The sequence below is a fragment of the Melanerpes formicivorus genome, unplaced genomic scaffold, assembly GCF_026170545.1.
Source record: "Melanerpes formicivorus ecotype bairdi unplaced genomic scaffold, bMelFor1.0.p_v2 SCAF_8, whole genome shotgun sequence".
NCBI classification, from domain to species: domain Eukaryota; kingdom Metazoa; phylum Chordata; class Aves; order Piciformes; family Picidae; genus Melanerpes; species Melanerpes formicivorus.
Window position 1 is genome coordinate 8675566 of NW_027142360.1, and position 23812 is coordinate 8699377.

The 23812-nt window shown below is 39.9% G+C and overlaps 1 protein-coding gene across 10 annotated transcripts in view; it reads left to right on the forward strand.

The window, feature by feature from the left end:
- The window catches only part of SOX5 (SRY-box transcription factor 5), a 306951-nt gene that overhangs the window by 147164 nt on the left and 135975 nt on the right, over positions 1 to 23812 (forward strand). For all 10 annotated transcript variants that reach the window (XM_068141932.1, XM_068141928.1, XM_068141930.1 and 7 more), the window contains 2 exons: positions 5780 to 5952; positions 8440 to 8508. In XM_068141932.1, coding sequence (XP_067998033.1) covers positions 5780 to 5952; positions 8440 to 8508 — 242 coding nt within the window. The remainder of the gene's footprint in view (positions 1 to 5779; positions 5953 to 8439; positions 8509 to 23812) is intronic.

The window sequence follows — 23812 nt, forward strand, 5'->3', positions numbered from 1 at the left end:
GAGGAGTTCAATATATATTCTTATTTCCATTTAATATTTTTTTTTTCCCCCTCTACAAAGCTTTGTAAATCCAGGAGGATTTTTTTCCCCTTTTGTAACCATAGTTAATGATATGAACATAACGCAGTAGTATTGTGTCTTCCAGGCTTTGTACTCACACATTGTTTTCTTTGATTTTTCTTTGAAAGACAGATGCTGACAGTTCAAAAGCTATTTACGTAATTACTTTGATAGTAAACTGACTCAGGGGATACATTTCACTGTCTGTATGGGGGTGTGTGAGCACGCACACGAGCACCCCTGATTGCTAACGTTCCTAGCAGCTTAATTGAGACATGTCACTGGGATTGAGAAGAGCCTTGCCACGGCTCTGTGCCTTGCAGAACGCACTGTTTGCTGTGTGGCAGCAAGTGGATCTGTAGGCTGGCTGCAAGAAAACATTCTCATCGCTTGAGTGTTTGCAGCAAAAGCTTAAAGTGCCTGTTAAAGAAAATATTGGCTTTCTTAATTTCTCATTTACATTCTCATTCTGTCTAATAAATTATAATAAAGTATTTACTGTTTTGATTGCAAGAGCAGTTTCTCTGCCTTTTCTAATTCTTTTTTTTTTTTTTTTTAATAATTTATATTTTTTTTACTGCTTTGGTTCTGTTTTGGGTGGATATGCCAAGGTTTCTCCTGTTCGTTTTCTCACTTTAAGTGTGTCATTTGGTCATATTGGTGTCTTCATTCTAATGTTTATTAAAATGTTACTGTCACTGCCAGTCTGAGACTGTGAATCAGAACTAAGAATGTGTAATAGTTTATTTCACATTTTGAGTAAATTTCTTTTACTACTTAAATACTATTATGGATAGTGTTGATCTGAGATGAATTTTAGATTTGGCGATACAGAATGCCACTAATTTGAGTCTTCTTTTATTGCCATCTGCTGTGGGTGTTGCATCCACAAACATGGTTGTTTTTTTTTTTCCCTTCCCGAGTCTCTTTTTGTGGTGACAGAGAACAAGCTGATGCATCTGGAAAGCATCTTTTTCTTTTTTTTGGCCATCCACTGTATCAACCCATAGTGTATACTTGGATGCTCTCTTGCCTGAGTTGTTTTGATAAGTTGTGAAAAATCCACATTTTGCCATGCCAGCGGTCGAGCACAGACAGAGCAGTATGAGCACCTAGAGCAATCTCCTAAAAGGCAGATGGCCTGATGTTGAAAAACTTTGTTAAACATAAAATGTGCAATATCTGTTATGGATCTGCAAGTAATTAAGAGTGATTTTTGAGGGAGGTGTTGATGTAAGCCACACTTCTTTTACTCTCAATACCTGTGTAAAGTGGTCTAGCTTGCTGTCAAGTTATGCACTGTAGTGATGGGCACTTCTTTTTTCTTCCAGCCACACTGCATGTTTACAGTGAAAGCATGGTGTGTGTAGAGTACAGACCAGCTCCAGAACCTTTCCTAATTATGCACTACTTGGAGCAGCAATAAGTGACTTTGATAATAAAGTGTCTAAAAGTAGCTGCTGGGGTTGGTGGATTATCCTCACAGATATTGTAGTAGTGTTACCAGACATGGGAATAAGTCATTCATTCCCAAGTAGCTTAATTTAACTCTCTTTATGCAGTTGGTGTTGTAATTACTTAAAACACTGACATATTTTGCCCTGAAAGCTACAGAATTCTTAAAGTGGAAATCCCTGAGCTGCCAAGACACTTCACATGATGATAAAGGTTTACTTCTCATGTGAGTTAACAGAGAGAGAACAGTGACGATCAAGTCCACCAACCTTGCCTCCTTACAATCTACAGCATCTAGAGAGGAATACAAAAATGGCAGCTGATGCTCTTAACTCTGCAGTGTGGTTTAGTTTCTGTCACATTACTTAAGTAATAACTAAGCCATTGCCCTCAGCTCACCATTAAAATAATAGGGTTTGGCCTTCGTTTGTTATGCCAAGTAAGTAATTTGTAAATGGCAGAGGTTGAGCTGGCCATCCCCACAGAAGAAATGACAGAAAAAGTTGCTAGGTGTTAAGAGTAACATAAAAAAGCCCAAATATAAACTAAATGCAAACACTGCTTCATTGTCAGTTCAGCTTATGTAGATGTGTGTATAAAGCAAGGGGAAGTCTACTGCGAAGCTTATAATTTAGAATAGAATAGACCAGACCAGACCAGACCAGGTTGGAAGAGACCTTCAAGATCATTGCGTCCAACCTATCATCCAACACCACCTCATCAACTAAACCATGCAACCAAGCACCCTATCAAGTCTCCTTCTAAACACCTCCAATGATGGTGACTCCACCACCTCCTTGGGCAGCACATTCCAATAGGCAATCACTCTCTCTGTGTAGAATTTCTTCCTAACCTCTAGCCTAAACCTCCCCTGGTGCAGCTTGAGACTGTGTCCTCTTGTTCTGGTGCTGGTTGCCTGGGAGAAGAGGCCAACCTCCGCCTGTCCACAGCCTCACTTCATGTACTTGTAGACAGCAATAAGGTCTCCCCTGAGCATCCACAGTACATCCACACCTGTGATCTCTCTTGTGTCTGGTTTGGTGTAGGTCACTTAGAAATATGGCTGTCTGAATACTTACTTTGTAAGGGATGCTACCTTAAAGCATTGAAATTACGATTGAGTACTATTGAAGGCACAGGATAATTGCAGGAAAATGAAGTACTTACTAAGCTGTGTTTTCCAGAAAATACTCTCCAACAAAAAGATTTAATTTTCTTTGAAAATCAGCACTGATAAATTCTCCTTTTTGGTTTGTTAGCAAACTGAAAATGCTCAAGAAATACAATGCAAGAAGGTTGCCTTTTTTCAGGCTTCTTCCATTCCAGTTTATAAACCAAAGGAGTTATGTGTTGCACTTACTAAACTAGTAGACACTACACTTCCTTTGGACATCTCAAAGTTTCTTTAAAAACTGAGTAATTGTGAAGAGAGTGAGTTTGGTGGATTTGTGCCTGCAACCTCATTGTCCTGACCACTTGCTTTGAGTTATCCAGACCTTCCTCTTGTTCCTGCTATTTACATAAAGCAGTTGTTTTTTCTCAGGAAGGAAGGTTTTTGGTGTGGTTGGGGTTTTTTTCCCCTCCTCTCAAGGTAAATCAGATTAAAGCAGGAACTGCAGTAGGTGGATGGCCCTGTGGTTGTGCAGTTGTTTCATGTCATGGTCAGGGCATTGGCACCTGGACTGTTCTGCTGTCTCTTGGGAAGGATGGTCTGAACTCTGGAGCACAGGGCTGGATATCAACATTTCTTTTGCTTCTGCTGTTGGTAACTAACTGTGTGACCTCTCTGTCAGTTTACACATATGGAAATAGTTTTCCACCTTTCAAAGGTGTGGTGGGGATTAATTTAACTTCACAACATGCTTTTTGATTCCCAACTGAAAGCTACTGTGGGAGCTAAAAATACCCTGATGAACCAGTACCAGCTGAAGATCTTTGATGTGTGTCAATATATTTATCAAGCAGTTTATATGACAGTGATTTCTTTTTTGCTTACTCTGCCTTTAGGACTAAGCCAATTCTGTGTATTCTTTCCCTCACTAGGCCTTTCTGTCTTTCCTTCTTGTGCACACTGACCAAGCTTAGAATAAAATCTCTGCTGAAAAAAAATAACAAAAACCATTCAGTTTTCAGATGTTTCAGTGTGCCTAGCCTGTTATACTGCCAGTATCAGTATACTCAGTAGACCAATGTGTTAGCTCCAGATAGGACAAGGAAGGGGCTGCTTTCTAGGGTAATTCTTCTATGCCGCTTGGAAACACTGCACCCTTTTTCCTATGGAAAAAAAGATGAAGGATGGAAGAGTGGCAGTAGACATTTCTGATTAATTGTATGGCCAGGTGGCAAATGCATTACTTGTAGCAGTTCTCTGTCTCCAGTGTTTGAAATAACAATCCTAAGTTGAAAGTGTTTTCTTCAGCAGTGTTAGTATTTTAACGCTGGCTTCCATTCTTTCTCACAGCTTTTAAGAGAACAGGTTTACAGTCCTATGGTTTCTGTTCCAGTGTGTTGTTCAAGTTTCCAGCTTGCACCACAGTTTTTTGGGAGACTGAGAATACTCTTCTGTAACTCTTTGTTACATGGTGTGAATATTTTCACATGAACCTCTAGCATCTTAATAAAAAGTTAATAAAGTTAACATTTCCTTCATATGAAAATGTGGATTCTTTGGCTTCTCCCACTTGTATACATGGCTGTTTACAAATGCAGTTAAGGGCTTGGTCTTGGCTGACATAGGAAATGGGTTGTGCTCGGGAGTGCAAGGTTGACATTAATGTAAATTTAACTATAAAGCAAAGAGCCCTAACAGTGACACCTCTTAAGTCTGTGGTAGTCTTCCAAAGAAAGCAGTAGATGATTCACCACTTCAGACATTAAATCCAATCTAGAAGGTTGTAGTAAATATATTGTAGAGAACATTCCTGCACTGACAGGGGGGTAGACTAAATGAGCTATTACCAGTAGCTCTTTTCCATGTCTGACTGATAGTTGGCTAGGAACATGTTTGGTATAGTAGCCAATTTCTCTCTCTCTCTCTCTCTCTGTTTTGGTTTGTTGGGTTTTTTTTCACTTGGAGTGCGCTGGTGACATTGGCAGAAGAACACTTCCTCTGTTTGAGAAAGGTTTGTGTGGCAGGGTCATCCCAAAAGCAGGCTATTTTCAGAGGAAGCATAGACACTGATAGCTTGAATCCTTCTCTAAAGCTTGTTTGAGAAAGGATTTTGGAGGCTCTGACTCATGTGAGAGGGTGTGGTGGTGGTGGGGATATATGGATTAGCTGTTACACATATTTTCTAGTCTTTTAAATTCGAAGTCAAATGATCCTGGATACACTAATATTATCCATATTTTATTTTTTTCGGTTTCAGTGTATGATTCATAGCTTTTGATTTTTCCCAGCATTTTTTTCTTCCCTTCCCTTCTAACCATTGCCCTTCTGGGCAGAAGGAGAATTTTAACAGAATCATTATGAGAGTGAAGTAGTCAGTTCTTCTGTTTCTGTCCACTGAACTCCTCTATTAAAACCCCCATCTAATGGCAGTACAAATGAGAGAGATGGTGAGTTGCATTTAAGTCAGCTTTTTTGATCTGTTTATGCAAGACTTCTTCAAAAATACTCATCAGTGGCACCACCAGCAATAGTAGTTAGTGACAATTTAAATAGTATATAATTTCATCCTAATCAGGGCAACTGTAGATGATATAACAGGTAGCATCCTGACAGCTGTTGTGAGCTGAGCTAGTAACAGTGAGAAAGCTGGGCGTGGGGAGCAAGAGAGGTATCCAGCACCCAGGAGACTTCTCTGCTTCCCCTTGATTATAGAGGGATGCTAAAACACACCTTACACTTTCTGTAGGTGTCAAAGTATTGATGTGGTTTTAACATGAGTTTCTGACAAAAATGTAGATGTCTTTCAAAACTGGAAGTGTCATTAAATGTAAACAAGGCTTGAAATTTGGAACTATCAAAACAGACAGTATTTTTTCCTCTGTTAACCTGATAAAAAGACAATGGAAAATAGTTGAAAGGGCAAGGAAACATTGCAAGGGGCCACCAGATCATAGCATGTGTATAGAATTATCCTGTGTAGCTTATTTTCCTGTGGAAGAACAACTCCTAATGTGCAGTATATTGCAATATGCTGTGGCTTTTTGGTTCTGCTAAAACTATGCTTGTAGTAAAGTTGCAAAATTAAAACCTGGCTAGCTCTAAATTTTTTTTCTTTACTGTGTTTTTTTTCTCCCCACACCATATGATGCCCAGGGACTCCAGAAAGCCTTGCTGAGAAAGAAAGGCAGCTCATGGGTATGATCAATCAGCTGACCAGTTTGCGAGAACAGCTGCTAGCAGCTCATGATGAACAGAAGAAACTGGCTGCATCACAGATTGAGAAGCAACGCCAGCAAATGGAGCTGGCTAAGCAGCAGCAAGAACAGGTGAGTGATTATTATAGTGGTTTTCAGCTTAAATAATTTTCTAGGAGGACTTTCCAGTAGTTAATCTTTTAGAGTTGATACTTTCAAATTTGCTGGCCATCCTTCTTTTTTTTTTTTTTTGTTGGCCATTTGTTTTCTTAGGTGAAGAAGTTTGAACAAAACCACATTGGAAGAATTCCTTAGTTTGCAATACGTAAATGATGCTCCTTGACTTAAGAATATCTACCTTCTATTGTGGAGATATTCTTGTCCAACAGGAGCAAAATAAACATGCAAATTTAGCCCTCTTGAGTAATCTTCCAATGCTGCTTGAATTGGTGATGCTGAATAGGTATAAAAGGAACAAAATGCAGCACTTGGATTGTAATGTGAGAAACTAAAAGGTTGGTTTTGCCAACTGTGGAAAAAAGTGAGGGGAAAAACTATATAAAGTCAGTGAACAAGTGTTACATTTTTCTTCTACACTTGAGCGGCTTCATTTTCAGCTCTTGCAAGTATGCCCTGCACTGAAAACTCAAATGTGTTTTCACACGTGAGCAGCTCCAGCGTGCACACATGGACACGTGATATTTTATGCAAGGACACAGCTTTTCTAACAAATTTGCACCATGCAAGGTTTAACAGAAATGATTGTCCATTTTTGTACCTAAACATGATCTGGGAATACTTAGACATCTGGCTTAAGATTTTTGTCATGAGTCCATTGTCATGCCTCTTCATGTGAAAGCATTTTTGTCTGCCTGACCATCTCTTCCAGCTTGTCATGAGATTTAGTTTATATCATGGAATTGCAGCTGTGTGACTTCTATGAAACTCACAAAATTCTTTGAAATCTGTCATAGTTGTCATACTGCAGTGTTTGTTTTGTGCCAAACGAGGCTCAAGATTTTAAACCACTGCTGACACCTCCGGACATTTTAACCTTGGTTTTCCCTGTTTTTCATTATTTCTAAACCTTATCTTAAACTCTGGGGATTTTGGCCTAATACCTGAACTCCCACATTGGGAGAGCAGAACTGCCTTATCTGTTTAACTAGAGAATTTGTATGTTCTTCATATGGAGAAGGTAGATAAAGGTTGAAAGTGGAATTGGCAAGATTTTTCCACAAGGACGTATCCTTCAGGATCTGTTTCTTCTACCTTTTAAAGTCATTACAGCTACAGGACAGCTGAGTGACCTGAAAATGAAAACGAAAATGGAGAGAATGGAAAAAATGTGGCAGAAATCCTGAAGGATAATTTTTAGGATAATGAGGTTTTCTTTGCATTTAAGACATTGTGCATAATTCTGCATTCTATAGAAAACAAAATACCCACACTTTCCAGAAAGAGTTTGATAAAAATTCGTTTGGTTGCTTAAAGAGAGCCTCTAGAAAGAATTTTTTTAGATGTGGAGTTAACCATGAGTTTTTTTTCTGCTAATAGTTTAATAATAGAAATGAAATAAAATAGCTAAGGGGAAGAATGCACAAAATTTCTCCCAGTAAGTATCTATAAGTTCCCATCTGACCCAGAGATTTGTACAAGTACCACAGGGAAGGAGCAGTACTCCTTCTGATGTTTGTACTGCTGTGCTAGCTGTTCATGAGAGTAGAGCTTTTGTGATGATTCAGTTGAAAGTTGTTCAAGTTTACTTTTTAAGTTTGAGGTATGTAACAGTTTATCTCCAACAGTCCTCTGAGAACTCTAATTTGGTTCTGTTACTGCCTGCTTTTTCCTTTACCATGTGTAAAATGTGCCTGCAGTGAGGTTCACAGTCATGTAGTCAATGGAGAGGGAGGGTGGAAGTCCTTATGGAAAATACACATGGCTTTTAGGAGGACACTTAGGATAACCCTATCAACTTCTATAAATCAGGGTCAGTGATGAGCTGTGTAGCCTCGCACTGCCCCCTTAGTTCCTTTCAGCTGATGCACACACTGAAGAGTCAGGGATTCTTCCTAAACCCGGTTCCAGTCTCTTTGTGTCTGTTTCTGCATCAAGGAAATATGCATGCTAATACCTTCCTCCTGGATGTCAAATTCCCTTTATTTTTTATTTAATTTTTTAATAGATGGTGCCAAACATAATATTACTGTCCAGCCTCCTTTTTTGCATTTCCTGCCTTCTCCTACTATTTTCCAGTTTCTCCGCCAGCATTGTTCTTTCTCCAGCAAGTTGGAGCAAATGAGTGCTCACTTTTAGGGGGAATTTTAACAGTGCCATTTCAGATGGTGAAAGAGGAGAGGGTTTTGCATCAGTCCTTCTCTCGATATCCAGCACAGCATTTTCCATAAGATTCCCTTTCACACTGGTATTAACTATGATTTGCTCTTGAATATGAGCCCCTCACTTCAGTGTCAGTCCAGGCTGTGGCCACCTTGCACTTGAAGGTTTCTTAGCTTTATAGAGCAGTTTAAAGAACCAAGCAGGGTGGAAGTTTACTGTGTACCAACTTCAGGAATGGTGATACATATCTCATGTTTCTTCTGTGCAATTTCTCCACAGATTGCAAGACAACAGCAGCAGCTCCTTCAGCAGCAACACAAAATTAACCTTCTTCAGCAGCAGATCCAGGTCAGAGATTGTGTTTCCACATGTTCCCCTGTTATCACTCCTTTCTTTTCCATTTCCCTATGCTTTCCCTCAGACATTGTCATAGAATCATAGAATGGCTTGAGTTGGAGGAGACCTTAAAGAGCATCCCAGTTCCAACTTCTCTGCCACGGGCCGGGATACCTCCCAATAGACCAGTTTGCTCAAAGCCTCATCCAGCCTGGTCTAGGCATCCACAGCTTCTCTGATCAACTCATTCCAGTGTCCTACCACCCTCAGAGTAAAGAACTTCTTCCTAATGTCTAACCTGAATCTACTCTGTTCCAGTTCAAAATCATTGCCCCTTGTCCTGTCACAACATATGCTTATAGAAGGTCCCTTTCCAGCTTTCCTATAGGACCCTTTCAAGTCATAGTTTCTTTAAGAATCTCTTACATCTTATTTATGGAAATACATGAGGATGTTTTCTGTCAGTAAGTAAAAAAAGGTCAGTTTCTTATGGGCCTTATATGATTAACAGGGTTGCTATAGCATCAGGAAGCAGATATGAGAGGAACTGGTCATGTGAGCAAGGGTTTGCAGGACCAAATCCTCTTTTAGCTATAGATAGGAATGGCAAAAGTCCAATGTGGTCAAAACACAGGTTGCATTCAGGAGAGTATCTGTGTAGGTGCGAGATATCTACAGATTTACTGCTAGTGGTAGAAAAAAAGTTGTTAAGCCAACACAACCAGTAAACTTTATTTAACTTTTTCCTTAAAGTATTCAGGAGTTTCTTTTCATGCCATTGACTGTGTGTAATTACCTTTCTTCTGTGTACACATGCGTGCCCCTGTTTTGGGAATAATGCAGATCAGTTTGCTGATGAAGTTTTTTACAGAATAACAAAGGAAGGGTTTGACATTTTGCAGATGTCTAGAATCATGGTAAAATCTCTGTTTAAGTATGCAATTATGGTTAGAGCATTGCAAGTCACTGTGAAAGTGGGTACTATGCTCTGTTTGTTCAGTAACAACAGGATTTTTCTTCCAAAGCTTCCTTTTGATGTTTCAGGATTAGTTGCCTAAAATGAAGGGCCATATCCATAACTCACCTAAGAAAACTTAATTCCAGCAAAATCAGAGGAGTTGTGTGGCTCCACACTAGAATTAAAACTGGCTCTGTCATTTCAGAAGATACTCTCTCAATATCAGGGCTTGTGTAACTATGAAAAACTTCTGAGGAAAGTCCATCCCTTTGTTATAAGGCAACTTCTGTCCAAGTTGTGCCTCACTGAAAATGATACTGAGATTGGTAAGGCCTGCCTTGGCCTTGACCTATTTTCTTTACATTTGAATGTGGGAGGGATTTTTCTATATTGCTGCATCTTTAATAAGACTTTTAAAAGAAAAAACAATGGTGCAACCTCTACAATAGCAAGGAAAGTATTTACTCTTTTAGTGTTTAGCTATAGCAGTGAGAGAGGAAGTTGTTTTGTAAGCAGTGAATAAAAATAAATTGAAGTAACATAATGTGACCCCAACCCTTTTAAGTTTTAAGGCTGTGTAGATAAGAATGAAGTATGTCGTTTTTAGGGTAGCAGAGAACACTGGTTATTGATAATGAGATGTAGAGCCTTTCATCTCTTGATCCCTGGTCCAAGTTTGACCTAAGTCAGTAGTAAATGAAAGTCAGCTAGCTACCATCTGATGCAAGCCACAATCGTAAGAAATGATTTGGAGGTCTGTCTCAAGGAATTTTGAATGAAATACTGACCCTGCCGAGGTCAGAATTTCACCTCCAGGGTCTGCTTCACACAAAACCCATCAGATTTGGGGCACCCTCCTTTTGGATGGTCACATGATAAAGGTCAAGAATTGAACAGGCAGAGACAATACTGTCTTCTTATTCCCACAGAGATGATCTATTTGTAGTGAAATTTTGCTTACACTGCCTGTCTCTTGACAGTTCCATGGTCTGTATGGTCCTGAACCCTGGTTGCAGTCCAGTTACTGTGAAGTCACTGTTAGTAAAAAAAGCATTTAAAAGTAAAAAAAACATCCCTTACTGACAGTGAATACAATGCAAAACATTTCTTCTCAGTTGCACGCTTAGTTGACTGTTAGAAGAAAGAATTCCTGCAGAAATCATCCTTTGTATCTCAACACAGACAATGAAGTCACCCTAACATGCCCGTGTTTCAAACGGCCTGTGAGTTTACAATCAGGTTACGGTAGGTAGAACAAAACTGTGACATGAATGTGGCTTTGAGTTCAGCTTTTATGAGCTCACCTTAATTAATCTAACAGGCTCCTGTCACATTGGCCCAGAGTTTTTAAATAGCATTAGATTTATTGACAGGGAAATATTTCTACAGAGTCTGGATAACTGTTTGACTTATGTGCAATTGAATGATTAGACTGCAGTTATGAACACAACCTATTTATGACAAAGGACTCGTTTTACTTGAGCCAATTTTTTCTAGGCTTGTAAGAGTTGCCATAATTCCAGATAAATTATTACACAGAAAAAAGCCATTGAAATATTGTATTGAAAACATAATACCCTAAGGTTAAAAAAAAAAAAGAAAGGCACAACCTGACTGACCCCATGATTTATGATCCCTTTCTCTGAGTGTGCTAACTTGGAAACAGTTCCCTCTCTCTTTACCCCAGCTTACAATCACCCAGACACATACAATACATAAGCAGGGACCTTAGAGGACTGCAACTGCTGAGTGTAACTACAGCTCCCTTAAATTAGCCACTTCTGTGATGCTAAAAAAGAAAGATAGGTTAGCTGTTTGAGCTTAGAAAAATGTAGCTGGCTCATGAATCTCTAATTGACATGATGTCTTTTTCAAGTTCATCTCTTCTGAGTTAACTGGCAGGAAGTATCACTAATTCAGAAGACAAAAAGCTTGTCTTTGTATAGAGAGTTGAGTAAAGAGATGATAAACTGGAGAAAAATTGCAGATTAGATTAAGAATCTGCATGATCTCAGAATGCAAAAATGTGATCTACACAGGATTTCTTATTTTGGCAAATGTGGGGTTTCTGATTTGGTGGGGGGGGTTGGCATTTTGTTTGGTTTTTTCCTCTTTTTCTCCTTTTCCTTTTTTTCCTTTTGCTTTTTTTCTTTTCCTTTTTTCATTTTCCTTTTCTCCTTTCCCCCTCTTCTCCTTTTCCTTTCCTCTTCTCCTTTTCCTTTCCTCTTCTCCTTTTCCTTTCCTCTTCTCCTTTTCCTTTCCTCTTCTCCTTTTCCTTTCCTCTTCTCCTTTTCCTTTCCTCTTCTCCTTTTCCTTTCCTCTTCTCCTTTTCCTTTCCTCTTCTCCTTTTCCTTTCCTCTTCTCCTTTTCCTTTCCTCTTCTCCTTTTCCTTTCCTCTTCTCCTTTTCCTTTCCTCTTCTCCTTTTCCTTTCCTCTTCTCCTTTTCCTTTCCTCTTCTCCTTTTCCTTTCCTCTTCTCCTTTTCCTTTCCTCTTCTCCTTTTCCTTTCCTCTTCTCCTTTTCCTTTCCTCTTCTCCTTTTCCTTTCCTCATTTATTTTAATGTTTCTGTTTCTTTTTTTCTTCTTTTTCTGATTTTCAGGATGTTCTCAACCTAGTTTGTGAAGAGGTTCAAGTTTCTCTAAGTAACTAAATGTCCCCCCATCTTATTTGATGACAGTTTGAAATGCATCCTCCCATGCATACTGCTTTCTGTTCTATTTAATCTCGTATGTATATGTATTGAAAAGGTTTTCACTTTAACAGTTTCAGTCTGATGAATATTTGGGATCTTCTCCTCTGCACACATCTGTCTTGCTATTTTACCAAAAAAGAAACTGAAGTGTACGTTTGTTAACTCATTGGCTTCAAGCCAAAAAGATCTCAGGTTGTGTCTCAGAACAGTGATCTGCAGCTGTAGAAAAGGCTGAGGAAAGAGCATGCAGGCAGCAAGTGTGGCTCAGCAACTTCTTGGACTAAATTTAGTTTTGTACTTTGGGGCCTCTGGGGGAACTCTTACCTTGACTTCCTCATCTTTTGTGAGGCCACAGTGTCTTTGCTCTAGAACATGGCAAAGTCTGGGTCTCTGTAGCTGTTACATCAGGTGGACAGAAAGTGGAAAAAAAAAATGTAAGGCTAATTGGCTCTTTTTTCATGATGCTGAGCTAGTACCCAGGACAGACAATGAGTGTGCCTGGTGTTCTGCTTCGAGGGGTGCATAATCTTGTGAGGTGGTGCAATAGACACTTTACACTTGCTTAGAGAAAAAGTCTGCCCCTGGTTGACAGCAGAACAGTTTGCTTTGAAGCTCAATGACAAATGTCACTTTAATTGAACTGTATTTAAAGCAAAATACAACTGCTAAAATTCATACAGCAATTTATACTTGGTAGGCCACTGTTGATAAAACAGGTCATATTTGCAGTTTCAATTGTGATTAAAATCGATGCTGCTTATCTCACAATTTTGTAGAGAGCTTGACAATATTTTGTTTTTCCCTCAAGTCCCAGCTCTTGAAGTCATGTGATGACAAAAATGCCAGCTTTCATTTCTTCAAAATGTAAACTTCCAGCTCTCATATTTCCAGGCAAAATCTGAAACCATGAGCACTACAAGTTCCAAAATTAGAAGGCAAACAAAACGGAGGCCAAATGTTGTGTTTAAAACTGTTCAGATTTTTAGTCAAAATTTTTTTTGGAGAGCCCAGCTCAAGATCTTGGAACACTTTAGGTTGCCAATAATGTAAAACTAAGATCTCAAAGCAGCAAGAAACAACAGTGCTGCTTTACTATGTCTCTACCAGTTGGACCACGGTTGTGTCTGACTTTTTATTTTAGTGCTGCCAGTGCTTGGTTACTAATTTATATTCATTACTGAGTGATGTACTTAGCCTAAGAACTGAGTGCTATCTGAAACTTGAGTGTAATTCCTGTCAATCAGCCACCATGTGATGACTCTCTGTTTAATAGAGGGATTTCTCTTTCCTTCAGAGCTAGAGACTTGTCAGCAGATGTTCTAATGGGATTTATGTTAGAATGTTCAGACCTCTGAAGACTGAGGGGATCCTGACTAAATTCTGATGCAAAGCTAGAAAGGTGTGCCTCTAGCCTGCGCCTCCTGTCAAGTGGGATGTGAATTCTGCCCGGTGCCTGGCCAGATGGTGCAGGCAGCTCCAGAACCTGGTAGCACCTGGCAGGAATACCTGGAGGCCCTGCTCCCAGGCAAAAACCTTATTGTGGCCTCAGTGGCCTCAAGCTTTGCAGACCCTTAACACCATGACCCTTCAGACTTTGCACTCCTTTGGGCTGAAGGACTTTCCTGAATCCCTCAACTGCCCTGTGTGTCCTCCTAGCTCCAAATAAGGGTTTGCTTAGTGAGCTTGGATCCAGATTGCTGTCCTCCCCACCCACTGACAGCTGGCTGTGTCCCTTTCTCCATAAGTTGTGTGGTAAATGGAGAAGCCTGACTGTGCTAGTATGTTCCCAAATCAGAATCAGAATGGGAATAGTTTTCATTATTTTCTGAGGTTTAAGGTGTTGTTCCAATTTGGAATGTTAATAAAAGCTTAAATACTTGGAATTTCCTGCAGGATAGTTAGTCCCTTTTGTAGCCAGCTCTTTTTTTCAAAATGTAGATGTATTTTTGGGGAGGAAAGAAGGATTTGGTTTCTGAGTTAGACAAAAGTTCAGAAAAATATTTTTTAAACTTAACATGTGCAGTTTTGAAATGGCACAGTTGTTATTGTCAAAACTTTCCAAGCACCAAGAGCTTCTGGGTTGATGTCAACCTTCCAAAACACTGATAGAGACCTGCTTCTAGAGTCATAACTTAGACATCTTGGTTTACCCACACAGTTCTCTCTGCTGATAATTTTTTGTTGCTTAGATTTTGTTGTTGCTTTTGAACTCCTCAGGTGAGCAAACATTTGTTATCCAGAGCTGGCTGAATGATGTTCAGGCTTGTTGATGTTCTCTTACTTCAAGGAAACACTGAGATCTTGATTGACCTGGTTCAGAGGAAGTGTAGTTGTGAAAGTACTGGTAGCTTTCTTTTTCAGAGGAGACACTGACCGTGTGTGACTGTATGCAATGAAATGTGAAGGTTTGTTCCCTGCCCCAAGAAGTTTGCACTCTAAATTATACTTCCAACATAGCTCATCCTTTCATTTTCTGTCTCCTGCTGGAAAGCAAACTCCAGCAGGCCACTATGTGAGCTAAATAATTGTAGTACATTGTGCTTATAATAAGGAGGGTAGAGATTGCCATGTTGATATCTCCTCAGTGCAACCATACAGACTTGTGAAATTTATTTCTTAGTCCCCAGCATCTCGCATGGCTGTAACCCAGAGTTCTCTAGGAGGCTTTGAAGGGTTGTGGAACATGATTCTTTCACTTGAGATATGAAAATGAACCACCACTCCATAAATTCGTGGTTACAGGTTTAGTAATACCTGTTGCTTTTGTATTACCATTTTCCCTGTGAATTCTGATTTTTCCAAGAAGTCAGTGACAGCAGAGCAGGGCTTTCTGGTGCTACAATCACTTTGCAAGCCATTGCACAGAACAGTATTGGTTCCCTTTACATATCTGAGAGAGGTGAGGATAAAAGGTTTCCTTGGTAGACAACAAAGTTGTTGAAGTGAGGACCTGATCCAGTTCACACTGAACATAGTAAAAGGCTTTTATTTGTATTAGTAGGAGTTTAATGAGGCCTTTCTTCCATAGGAAACTCTGAGAAAGTATCTTCCTCCTCACTCTAAAAAATGTTTTCAGAACAGACTCTGTCCACTGAGACAGTTTGGGTTTTGTTTTGGTTTGTTTTTTTTGCCAGTGTGGATATGACAAGCTGTGACTGCACAGTCAGGCCGAACAGGCTTCTAGACTGGGGACATTTTGTCCAAATTCATCATGTGTCAGGAGCAGCTGTTTTCCTGCAGCTTATAAACATGGGCATACTGGATTCAGTAAGACAGGCCCAAGAAGGAGTCACACTGCAGCCTTTCCCATGACTTTGCAACCTCTTCCCAAACAACTGAGGTTGCCGGCAAAGAGGCTAAACAATTGTTTCTCACAAAAGCTCTGCAGCTGATGTCCTATCAGTTATCAGAATGACTCGCCTGTCCCTTGAGTGGGAAAAAGCCCCTGGGAAATAAATTATTCAAAAAAACAACCTAATAAACCACACACACAAAAAAAAGAAAAAAAGGAAAAGAAACGAAGACAGGGTTGGGGGAGGAAATAGGGAAAGGGAGGAGTAAAAAGAAAAATCTAGGCTAGCAGTCAGAGTGAGCTAATTGCTTGCTGGCCTCTCAAGTTCAGCAAATGATGTGTGCTTGGCTGAAAGATATGATGCGTGTACTTTAGAGTACCCTGTGGGCTTGCCTTCCATTGCCATTAAAGTTACATAAAAAATGGCAGAGGTGTTTAGCTGCACTTCTGTGCAAAGCAACGTTTTGCTCCAGTATACCAAGGTTTTACTTCCCAAGGTGACCTGTACAGCAAGCATCTACAGATAATTTTGTCTGTGTCTTTCCTACTCTCGTACAATCCAAATTTGCTGATCAGTGTAGTTTCACCAATGTAGAAAAGGAAAATCTGCTTGGAATTTGTATAATCTGAATTTATTTGGACTGCAAGGCCATATTTTCATCAGATAATCAATTTTCTCACCTGTGCTGAGCTGCATGATTAGAACAGCACTTGATGACAGTTCAGCTTTCTCCAGCGTTATCTGTCCAGATGTTCTAAAAACCTGAGATTATTTTGAACTTTGTGACTTCTTTTTTCGTGCTGTTCTAGCATCTTTCCTTAATTTCCTGTTTGTTGGTGAGGTTTCAGTGTGCCCATTCTCCAGTTCTCTCACACAATCACCAGGGAGGGCCAGAAATATATTTTTCTTAACAATCCAGGACAGAATGCTGAAACACTCAAAATAATCCAGCAGCTAGGACTCCTAAGAAAAATATTAGCCAAGATAGTCGCTGCAGCTGGCAACACAGCACGCCAAGGCCTCATCTTTCCTCAGCAACCATTCTCTCAGAGACCTCTCTTTCAGGGCTCTGTCTTTCTGTTTTCAGCATCTCTGAAGCACCCCATGACTTTTTCTGCTTCCTTCCACCTCCAACTCCCTGGCACTGCAGTACCAAGCAATCTTCCTTATGCAGCTGCTCACTCTTTCCTGCGTCAGCTCCTCCTTTCTGCCAGCCCTCTCTTTTCTTTTCCTTCCTTGTCATTATTTCCACAGTCTTTTTAATGCTTTTGGTACCTGTTTGTCTACCTGTGTAGGTATTTACACAGCAGGCAGCAGAGGTACAAAAGCAGAAGGTACCACTGTAGTTTGTGTAAGTGGCTTAGAAAGCTGAACATGGACTTTTTATGGCTGTGATCTTGTCCGTATTGAGTGTATGTAGTCATGAACACTTTTGTTGTGCAGCCGAAAAAAAGGCTGCTACTGCTTCCTCTTCAGTAAGGTAAAGCAGGGGATAACAATAAATTTTTTACTGCTGGCTGGTGGAGGTGTTTAGGATGTGTTTTCTTTATATCTTCATCCGCCCCTAATTGAAGATGCTTTAAAATTGAATGACTAGCAGTCAAAACGTGTTTGCTTCAAGCTGAGAAGAAAAATGCTGGTGTCTCTGCTTCCAAACTGATTGCGCTTTGTACACAACTGACAGCCACAGTCACTTTGAGTGACTGATAAGTGGGAAGCTTTGCCACTTATCAAGGAATGCACGCTGAAAAGAAAGGACTGGAGCCGTTCAGATGCTTTGGCATGTTCAAAATAACATCTCACATCAGTCAGACTCAGAGGCACTAGGAGACATTTCAAAATAAACTTTCTATCTATCTATCTATCTAGAGGCAAAGATTCAATTTAACAGACAAATCACTGTGTGGCATCACATTGGTTCTGAAAATGAGAACATCATTATAAGGGTCACCAGTTGCAAAATGACTCAGCTGCATAATTCGAGAGCATTTATTGTGGGGTCTCACCCCCAGAACAAAAATAAATCTAGAAGTTCACAACTGCATATAAGTCTGGTGGCTTCTCTAAATCAGGAGTTTGCAGTCCTGTTGTCCAAGCAATATTTGGTTTATATAGCACATGACATCCTGAAGGATTCCAAAGAGAATGCAGCTAATCCAAATTCAGATCTCATTTTATTTCCTCTGCAATATTACAGAGTATGTTTGGGATTGCCTGGCATTAACTAAACTCACAAAATGTTTCTTTTAGGATTATTAAGGAGTTACTGTGGTTTTTAGTGAGACATGACATGAATAGAAAGTGGAACTTTCATTGGTACCTGTTTGTCGATGATACTGTTTAGTGATACTTGTTAGGAGACTCTGACCTGCAGGAGCTGAGGTGTGAGGGTACATTTTCTTGTACTAACTCTCTAATGCCAGCACTAACAGCCAGTGCAGGTTTCAGCAGCCCACTAGAGATGGTAATTTTTTGACCTGCCTTAGCAAGCATCATAAGAGTCAACTTGATATAATCCTCCCTGCAAACTTTGAGTAGAAATACAATCATAAATCCTCAGAGCTGAGGTGGACTGTGGGTCTTCACATTAAATGGGAGAACAGGGAGATAGAAGCGAGTAGTGTGTAACTTCCTATGTCCACTAGTAGTGCTTCAACAAAAAACTGTTGCCAGGTTTGCACTTCTTATCCTAGCAACACTGGGAATGTTGATGTAGGACCATTATCTTCTGTTATGATTCTTAGCACTGCATCTGGGCACCTAATTCTGCCCAGCTTGCTCTATCTGAAGTGATTGCTTTTCTAACCAAAGCAGCTATATGTGAGACATGGCTTATGTTTGACATTGCAAGGTTGCTACCAGCACCCATAGCTGTATCAAGAGGGAGAAATTTGAGGATTGTCTAGGTTCTACTGGCAATGACTTGCTTTTCTGGTTCGTCTCTTGCTGTCTTAAGTGGTCATGACTTCATTTTGATGCCCCATTCAGAACAAAGTACGTTCAACTCTTTGCTGGAATAATGATTCACAGGGAGAAGTATCGTTCTACCTACTGAATCAACTCCACTGTCTTCACAGCCTTGGATTTTTCTCAGACAGCTGGCATCCTAAAGTTGACAGTGCTTTACCCTGCATAGTTTGGAAGACAAAATGAGCTCATCATTGGTAGTAATGGTGTGCAAGAGACCAAGGTTTTAGTTTTGGTGTCCACTTTGTCCCTTACCTGCCACTGAACTGTATAAATTATAGTAGAGGGCAATTGCTTAAGCTTAAGAAGAGTAAAGGAAACAGTTTAATCACTTGGAGGGTACTGACTGAAGTGACAGTGTAAGTGAAACCTCAAAAGTCTGGGGAAAGAGAGGGGAGGGTACAGTTGTCTTGTGGAAACCTCTGGTTGAGAAAGATGAACATGGCGGCTGTCTTTATTTTTGCACTATATGTAGTATCCATTTAAGTTCCACTTCCACACACCACAGTTGAATGAAATGAGTAAATTGTAAATAATTGAAAGGAACTATTTCAGGTTTTTCTTCAAATTGGTTTTAGGTCTGCTTTGAAGAGGCTGAGGAGTATATGCCAGAGTTTCTTGTATTTCAAAGTTAACTAAAAGAATTTTAACTTCCAAGATATTAATAGCATAAAGTTCTGAAAAATAAAATGAAGACTTGCATGATAGGTATTAATAATTACTGAATAGGCTACATATAATTCTCAGTACCCAGAGTTTATAAACATTTGACATGGTAAGGACACTGGTTTTAAAATGTATGCATCAGTTTTTATGAGGTTTGACCTCTTTGAAAGATTATAGTGTTCAGCAAATTATTCTGAAGTTGAAACTTGAAGAGTTTCAACTAACTTGTGTATAGATAGCAATTTAAAATTAATTTGGACAGAAATGATCAAGAGATTTCTATACTCTGTGCTGTGAATATTGTATACAAAAGAATGCATTAGTTAGGTGAGGAAGTAAGGCATTTGAAAGTTACAAGTGCTGGAACTGGGCTAAACATATCTCTTTATTTTATTCCCACATATCTCTGTCATGTAGATTGAATAAAACCCAGTATCCCTGGGAGTAGAATGATATGATAATATAATTGTGGGCTGTACTCACAAGAGGGAAAATGAAAATTCTGTTGACAGCCTTAATTCTGACATTCCTTTATGTTTTGAGTCCTTGACTTTTCATCCAAAGTAACATTATTTTACCAGTGCTTCTGTATGGTTTTGATGGCTCTAAAAGCATGTATTACTGTTACACCTACCACCTATACTATATTGTCATCCCAGGTACAGCACTGAAACGTCTTCATGAGAGAAGTGCCAAATGTCTCTTCATTAATGGGAGAAAAGCTGTGTTCTCCTGGGCTAGCAGGAGAAAACAGTTCTCTGGGTATGGTGGACAGGAGCCTGTACTATGCAGCTTCTCTCTTTCTGTGTCCTCCTTCCTTTCCTCGTCTTCCTCTTCAGCCTTTGCTGAATTTGGGCTGGCTATGTTGAAAGTGGAATTCTACACTTTGTTTACTACATCTGCCATTTGCTCCCCTTTTTCTCCATCAGTGGGGTTGAGACCGGTTCGATTGTAACACAAATTGCCACTAATCAAATCTTTCCTTTTAATTTACCGCACTATGCTTTAGCAAGAAAAACAAGGCTGAAAAGTACAACATTCAAAGCCACAGATCTTTTAGTGAGGGAGTCTCTTAGGTTGAGTATTTGATGGAAAATTGAAGCATTTAAGATTTAAGCATTTGGCCCTTTAAAGCTCCATGTGGTGAGAATATGCTTTCATGTCTTTCACACTGCATGTAGAATCTTCTCTGTGGTTTAAACATTACTGAGCTGCAGTATGTCAGCAGGAGGGGCTTTTTCATACACTCTGTGTAATGAGTTTTAAGTTCTTAACATCCTTAAGGATCACATATGTCTAAATAAAGCATCATTTCCAGTTTCTTGAAGCCTGGAGTCCAAAATTGTAATGCAGAAACAAGTTGGTGTATATTAAAGAGCTAATTAATTATGTTCCTACCTTATACTCAGAAGTAAGCAGCCTGATACACGCAAAGGCACGTGTTTTCATCCCAGTTCAGAGAACAATTACAAATATGATTCATTCTCTGGTCATTGATATTTTATGTCTCTAAATAATTTTAGAAGGAAGGAATTAGTGATGTTTTCCATGTGAAGGCCATGGGTTATTAGCACCAAGTTACAGCTGATCGTAGATGTGAATTTTTCAAGGCTTCAGTAATTCTTCAGCTCTGATGACAGTTCCTCTTTGGCTGAACCCTTAGTGTAGATCAGGACACTAATCATCACGTATTTCCCATCGATGCAGATATACTGATGCATGCAGCAGGCGTTAAAGAGTAAGCAGAAGTGGATTCAAACTATTTGAAATTAGAAGACTTGAAGGAAACAAAACTTTCAAGCTTCCTTGTTTTTCTCTTCTGTGAACTTGGTTCTGGCAGCAGGAGGTTTCCTTGGCTAGCATGGCTCCCTAGATATATGACAGATCCAGGAGTTTCTTTGATATTGGGTTAGGAAGCAAAGTTGTGCAAAGCAGATAAATCATAGTGATTGGAAGTAGAATGATACTTTATTTCTTTTATTTCTTCTTTACTCAAGATGTAAGCCAGATCTGAAATGTTATTTTTCAAGAATTTTAGCTTTTTGTGTCATGACTTTGAGTGTTGCTTCAGTCTGCTTCCTTCATTTCTTACAGCACAGTTAAGAATTCCCATCTTTTTGCTGCTGTCAGAATAAAGAAATTCAAATTGTAATCAATTCACTGTCTTAGAATTCTGTATTGAATGTGCATAATATTCACACTGCTTATGTTAAAAGAACTGCATCCAGTTTAGGTGGTCTTTAAATTCCCTCCGTGTGTCCAGGTGGATTTGTTGAAATGACAAGTTTGCTTTCGGCATCTTTTGTGGGGGTTGTTTGAGCTCAGTTTCCTCTTAGCTGAAAGTCTTGCAAAGGCCCCGTGGGAGGAAAATTGTCCATTGTGTTCTTTTGAAAGCTGGCTATCTTTTTTCCTGGAGCTGGGCTCAAGTAAGTTTATTCTTCCACTCAGGGATATCTTAGGAGGTTCCTGTCCGTTTTGGTGCCTAGGAAGCAGAGCTCAGATATGTATATTGTATTTGTTGCCATCATATAATCTGTGCAACTTCCCTGTAAATATAAAGAATTGTGCTTTCCCCAGCTGTTCATTTGATAGGGTTCTAGCCCTTCATTTAGAGAAAACTGGGCTTCTCCGATTCACATTGTTTGAACCGTGGCCTCCCTTCTATACCTATTGTTTGTTTTGTCTTTTTTTTGTTGAGCGTAACAGGTGTTTCTTTCAGGCAGCCCAGGCAGCAAGGCAAAGCTTCCTTTATGGCAGATCTCTTGAGACTTTTACTAAACTCTTCTTTGTAATAAAAATGCCACTGCCTTTAAATGAATTGCACATGTAATTGTATTTGCACAAATGCCCTCCATCCCTCTGCCCTCATTGCCAGAGTTTGTCTCTCCTTTGGTTTGGGTGTGTTGGCCTTTTCTTCTGTCTTTTGCCACAGAACGGATTGCTTTTTGCCTTCCTGATACTGCACTCTCCTAGAGCCTAGAAATCATTTAAAAAGAGTAATCTGTTTCTGCAAAAAGAGCTCTCTCTTTCCAGTGCTTCCACAAATACTATTTTCAGGTGGCTGGGAGAACCTTCCTCAGAGTTTCTCAAGGGGGATCCAAGAGTTAGAAGCTAGGCAATTTTTCTGCACCTGCTGGAGCGTACTCTAGATATTAAAACAGCCAGAGAAGCAATGCAAACCAGAGGGGCAAGAGGCTGGAACCATGTTTCTTCAGGGGCTCATTTGGCCCACACTGTTCACATATCCTCTTGTAATATTGCTCACGTATAATGCATTATTTTGATGCCCTTCTCTTTATGCCAGAACTTTTATTAGTTAGAAGCCCTGGAGGTGAACAGATACAATATGGGATAGTCAGATCAGTTGTATGGATGCCCCAGGAGCTGTGCCAAGCATTTAAGAACAGAGGTGTAATGATTTACAAGGTAAGCAAAGCCTTCAGAGAACACCACATCTATACAGGCTGCTCTGTGAATCTGTGAAGGTCAGGTAACTTGCACCATTTCTATCTACCAGAGATAATGCATATCTAGGGAACAAATATCACAGAATCACCCAATGTTAGGGGTTGGAAGGGATTGTGAAAGATCATCTAGTCCAACCCCCCTGCCAGAGCAGCATCACCTATACCAGATCACACAGGAACATGCTCAGGCAGGTTTGGAATGTCTCCAGAGAAGGAGACTCCACAGTCTCTCAGCAGCCTGTTGCAGTGCTCTGTCACTCCCTGTCACCTCCTTATGTTCACGTGGAACCTCCTCTGCTCCAGCTTTCATGCACTGTCCCTTGTCCTGTCGTTGGCTCTGTCCTCCCAACATTCGTCCTTCACAGTTTTATAAGCATGAATATGACCACCCCTTAGTCTCCTCTTCTTCAAGCTAAAGAGCCCCAGATCCCTCAGCCTTTCTGATTAGTTCTGATTAGACCCTGAGAACTTCCTCATCATCCACTCTCTTCATCATATTTGTGGCTCTGCACTGGACTCTTTTCAAGTATTTCTCTGAGATGCTTCTTGAACTGAAGGGCCCGGAACTGCACACAATATTTGAGATGAACCTCTTCCTTTCAGTCTGAGACATACCTTCTGCTGATGACTTTTTCTTCCTTTGATGAATTGCTAGAGCTTCCCAAATGTCATCTACACTGCTTCTGAGATCCTCTTTAGATAAAAAAGTGTGGTTTTCCTCTGGCTGCCGGCTGACCATCAGTTACAGTAGCAGGGGTATCAGCACAGGCTAGCCATGACACTAGCATTGTATCTATTTTGGTGGCAGTGGCAGCATCTGTGGCAGATGTGGAGATAACTGTCAGAAAGTGTGTTTGAAGGGCGTTTCATTTAGAAACATTACCTCACCTTCCCCCCAAGCTGGCGTTTGCATCGGTGTGCAGTAGATAACAGAGGAAGATGGAACTTCAATAATGCTATATAATAAGGTTGCCTAAATTAGTTCTTTCTCTTAAAAATGTGTTATCTGGTTTTGTTAGTGTTTTGTTACATAGTGCAATAAAGACATTATTACATTATTTGACTCAAAGCCCATGTAGATTTGTCTAAAATCAGAGCATGAGCATTTAGAGACACTTAGTCCTGAAATAAATGACCAAGATGCAAAACTGACTAACATGATGGAACAATTTTATCAAGTTCCACACAGTTCCTACTCGCTATTGATTTTCTTATGTTCAAGGAACCTGAGCCACTGTTTCAGTTGTGGAAACTCAGACTTTCATAACCCCAA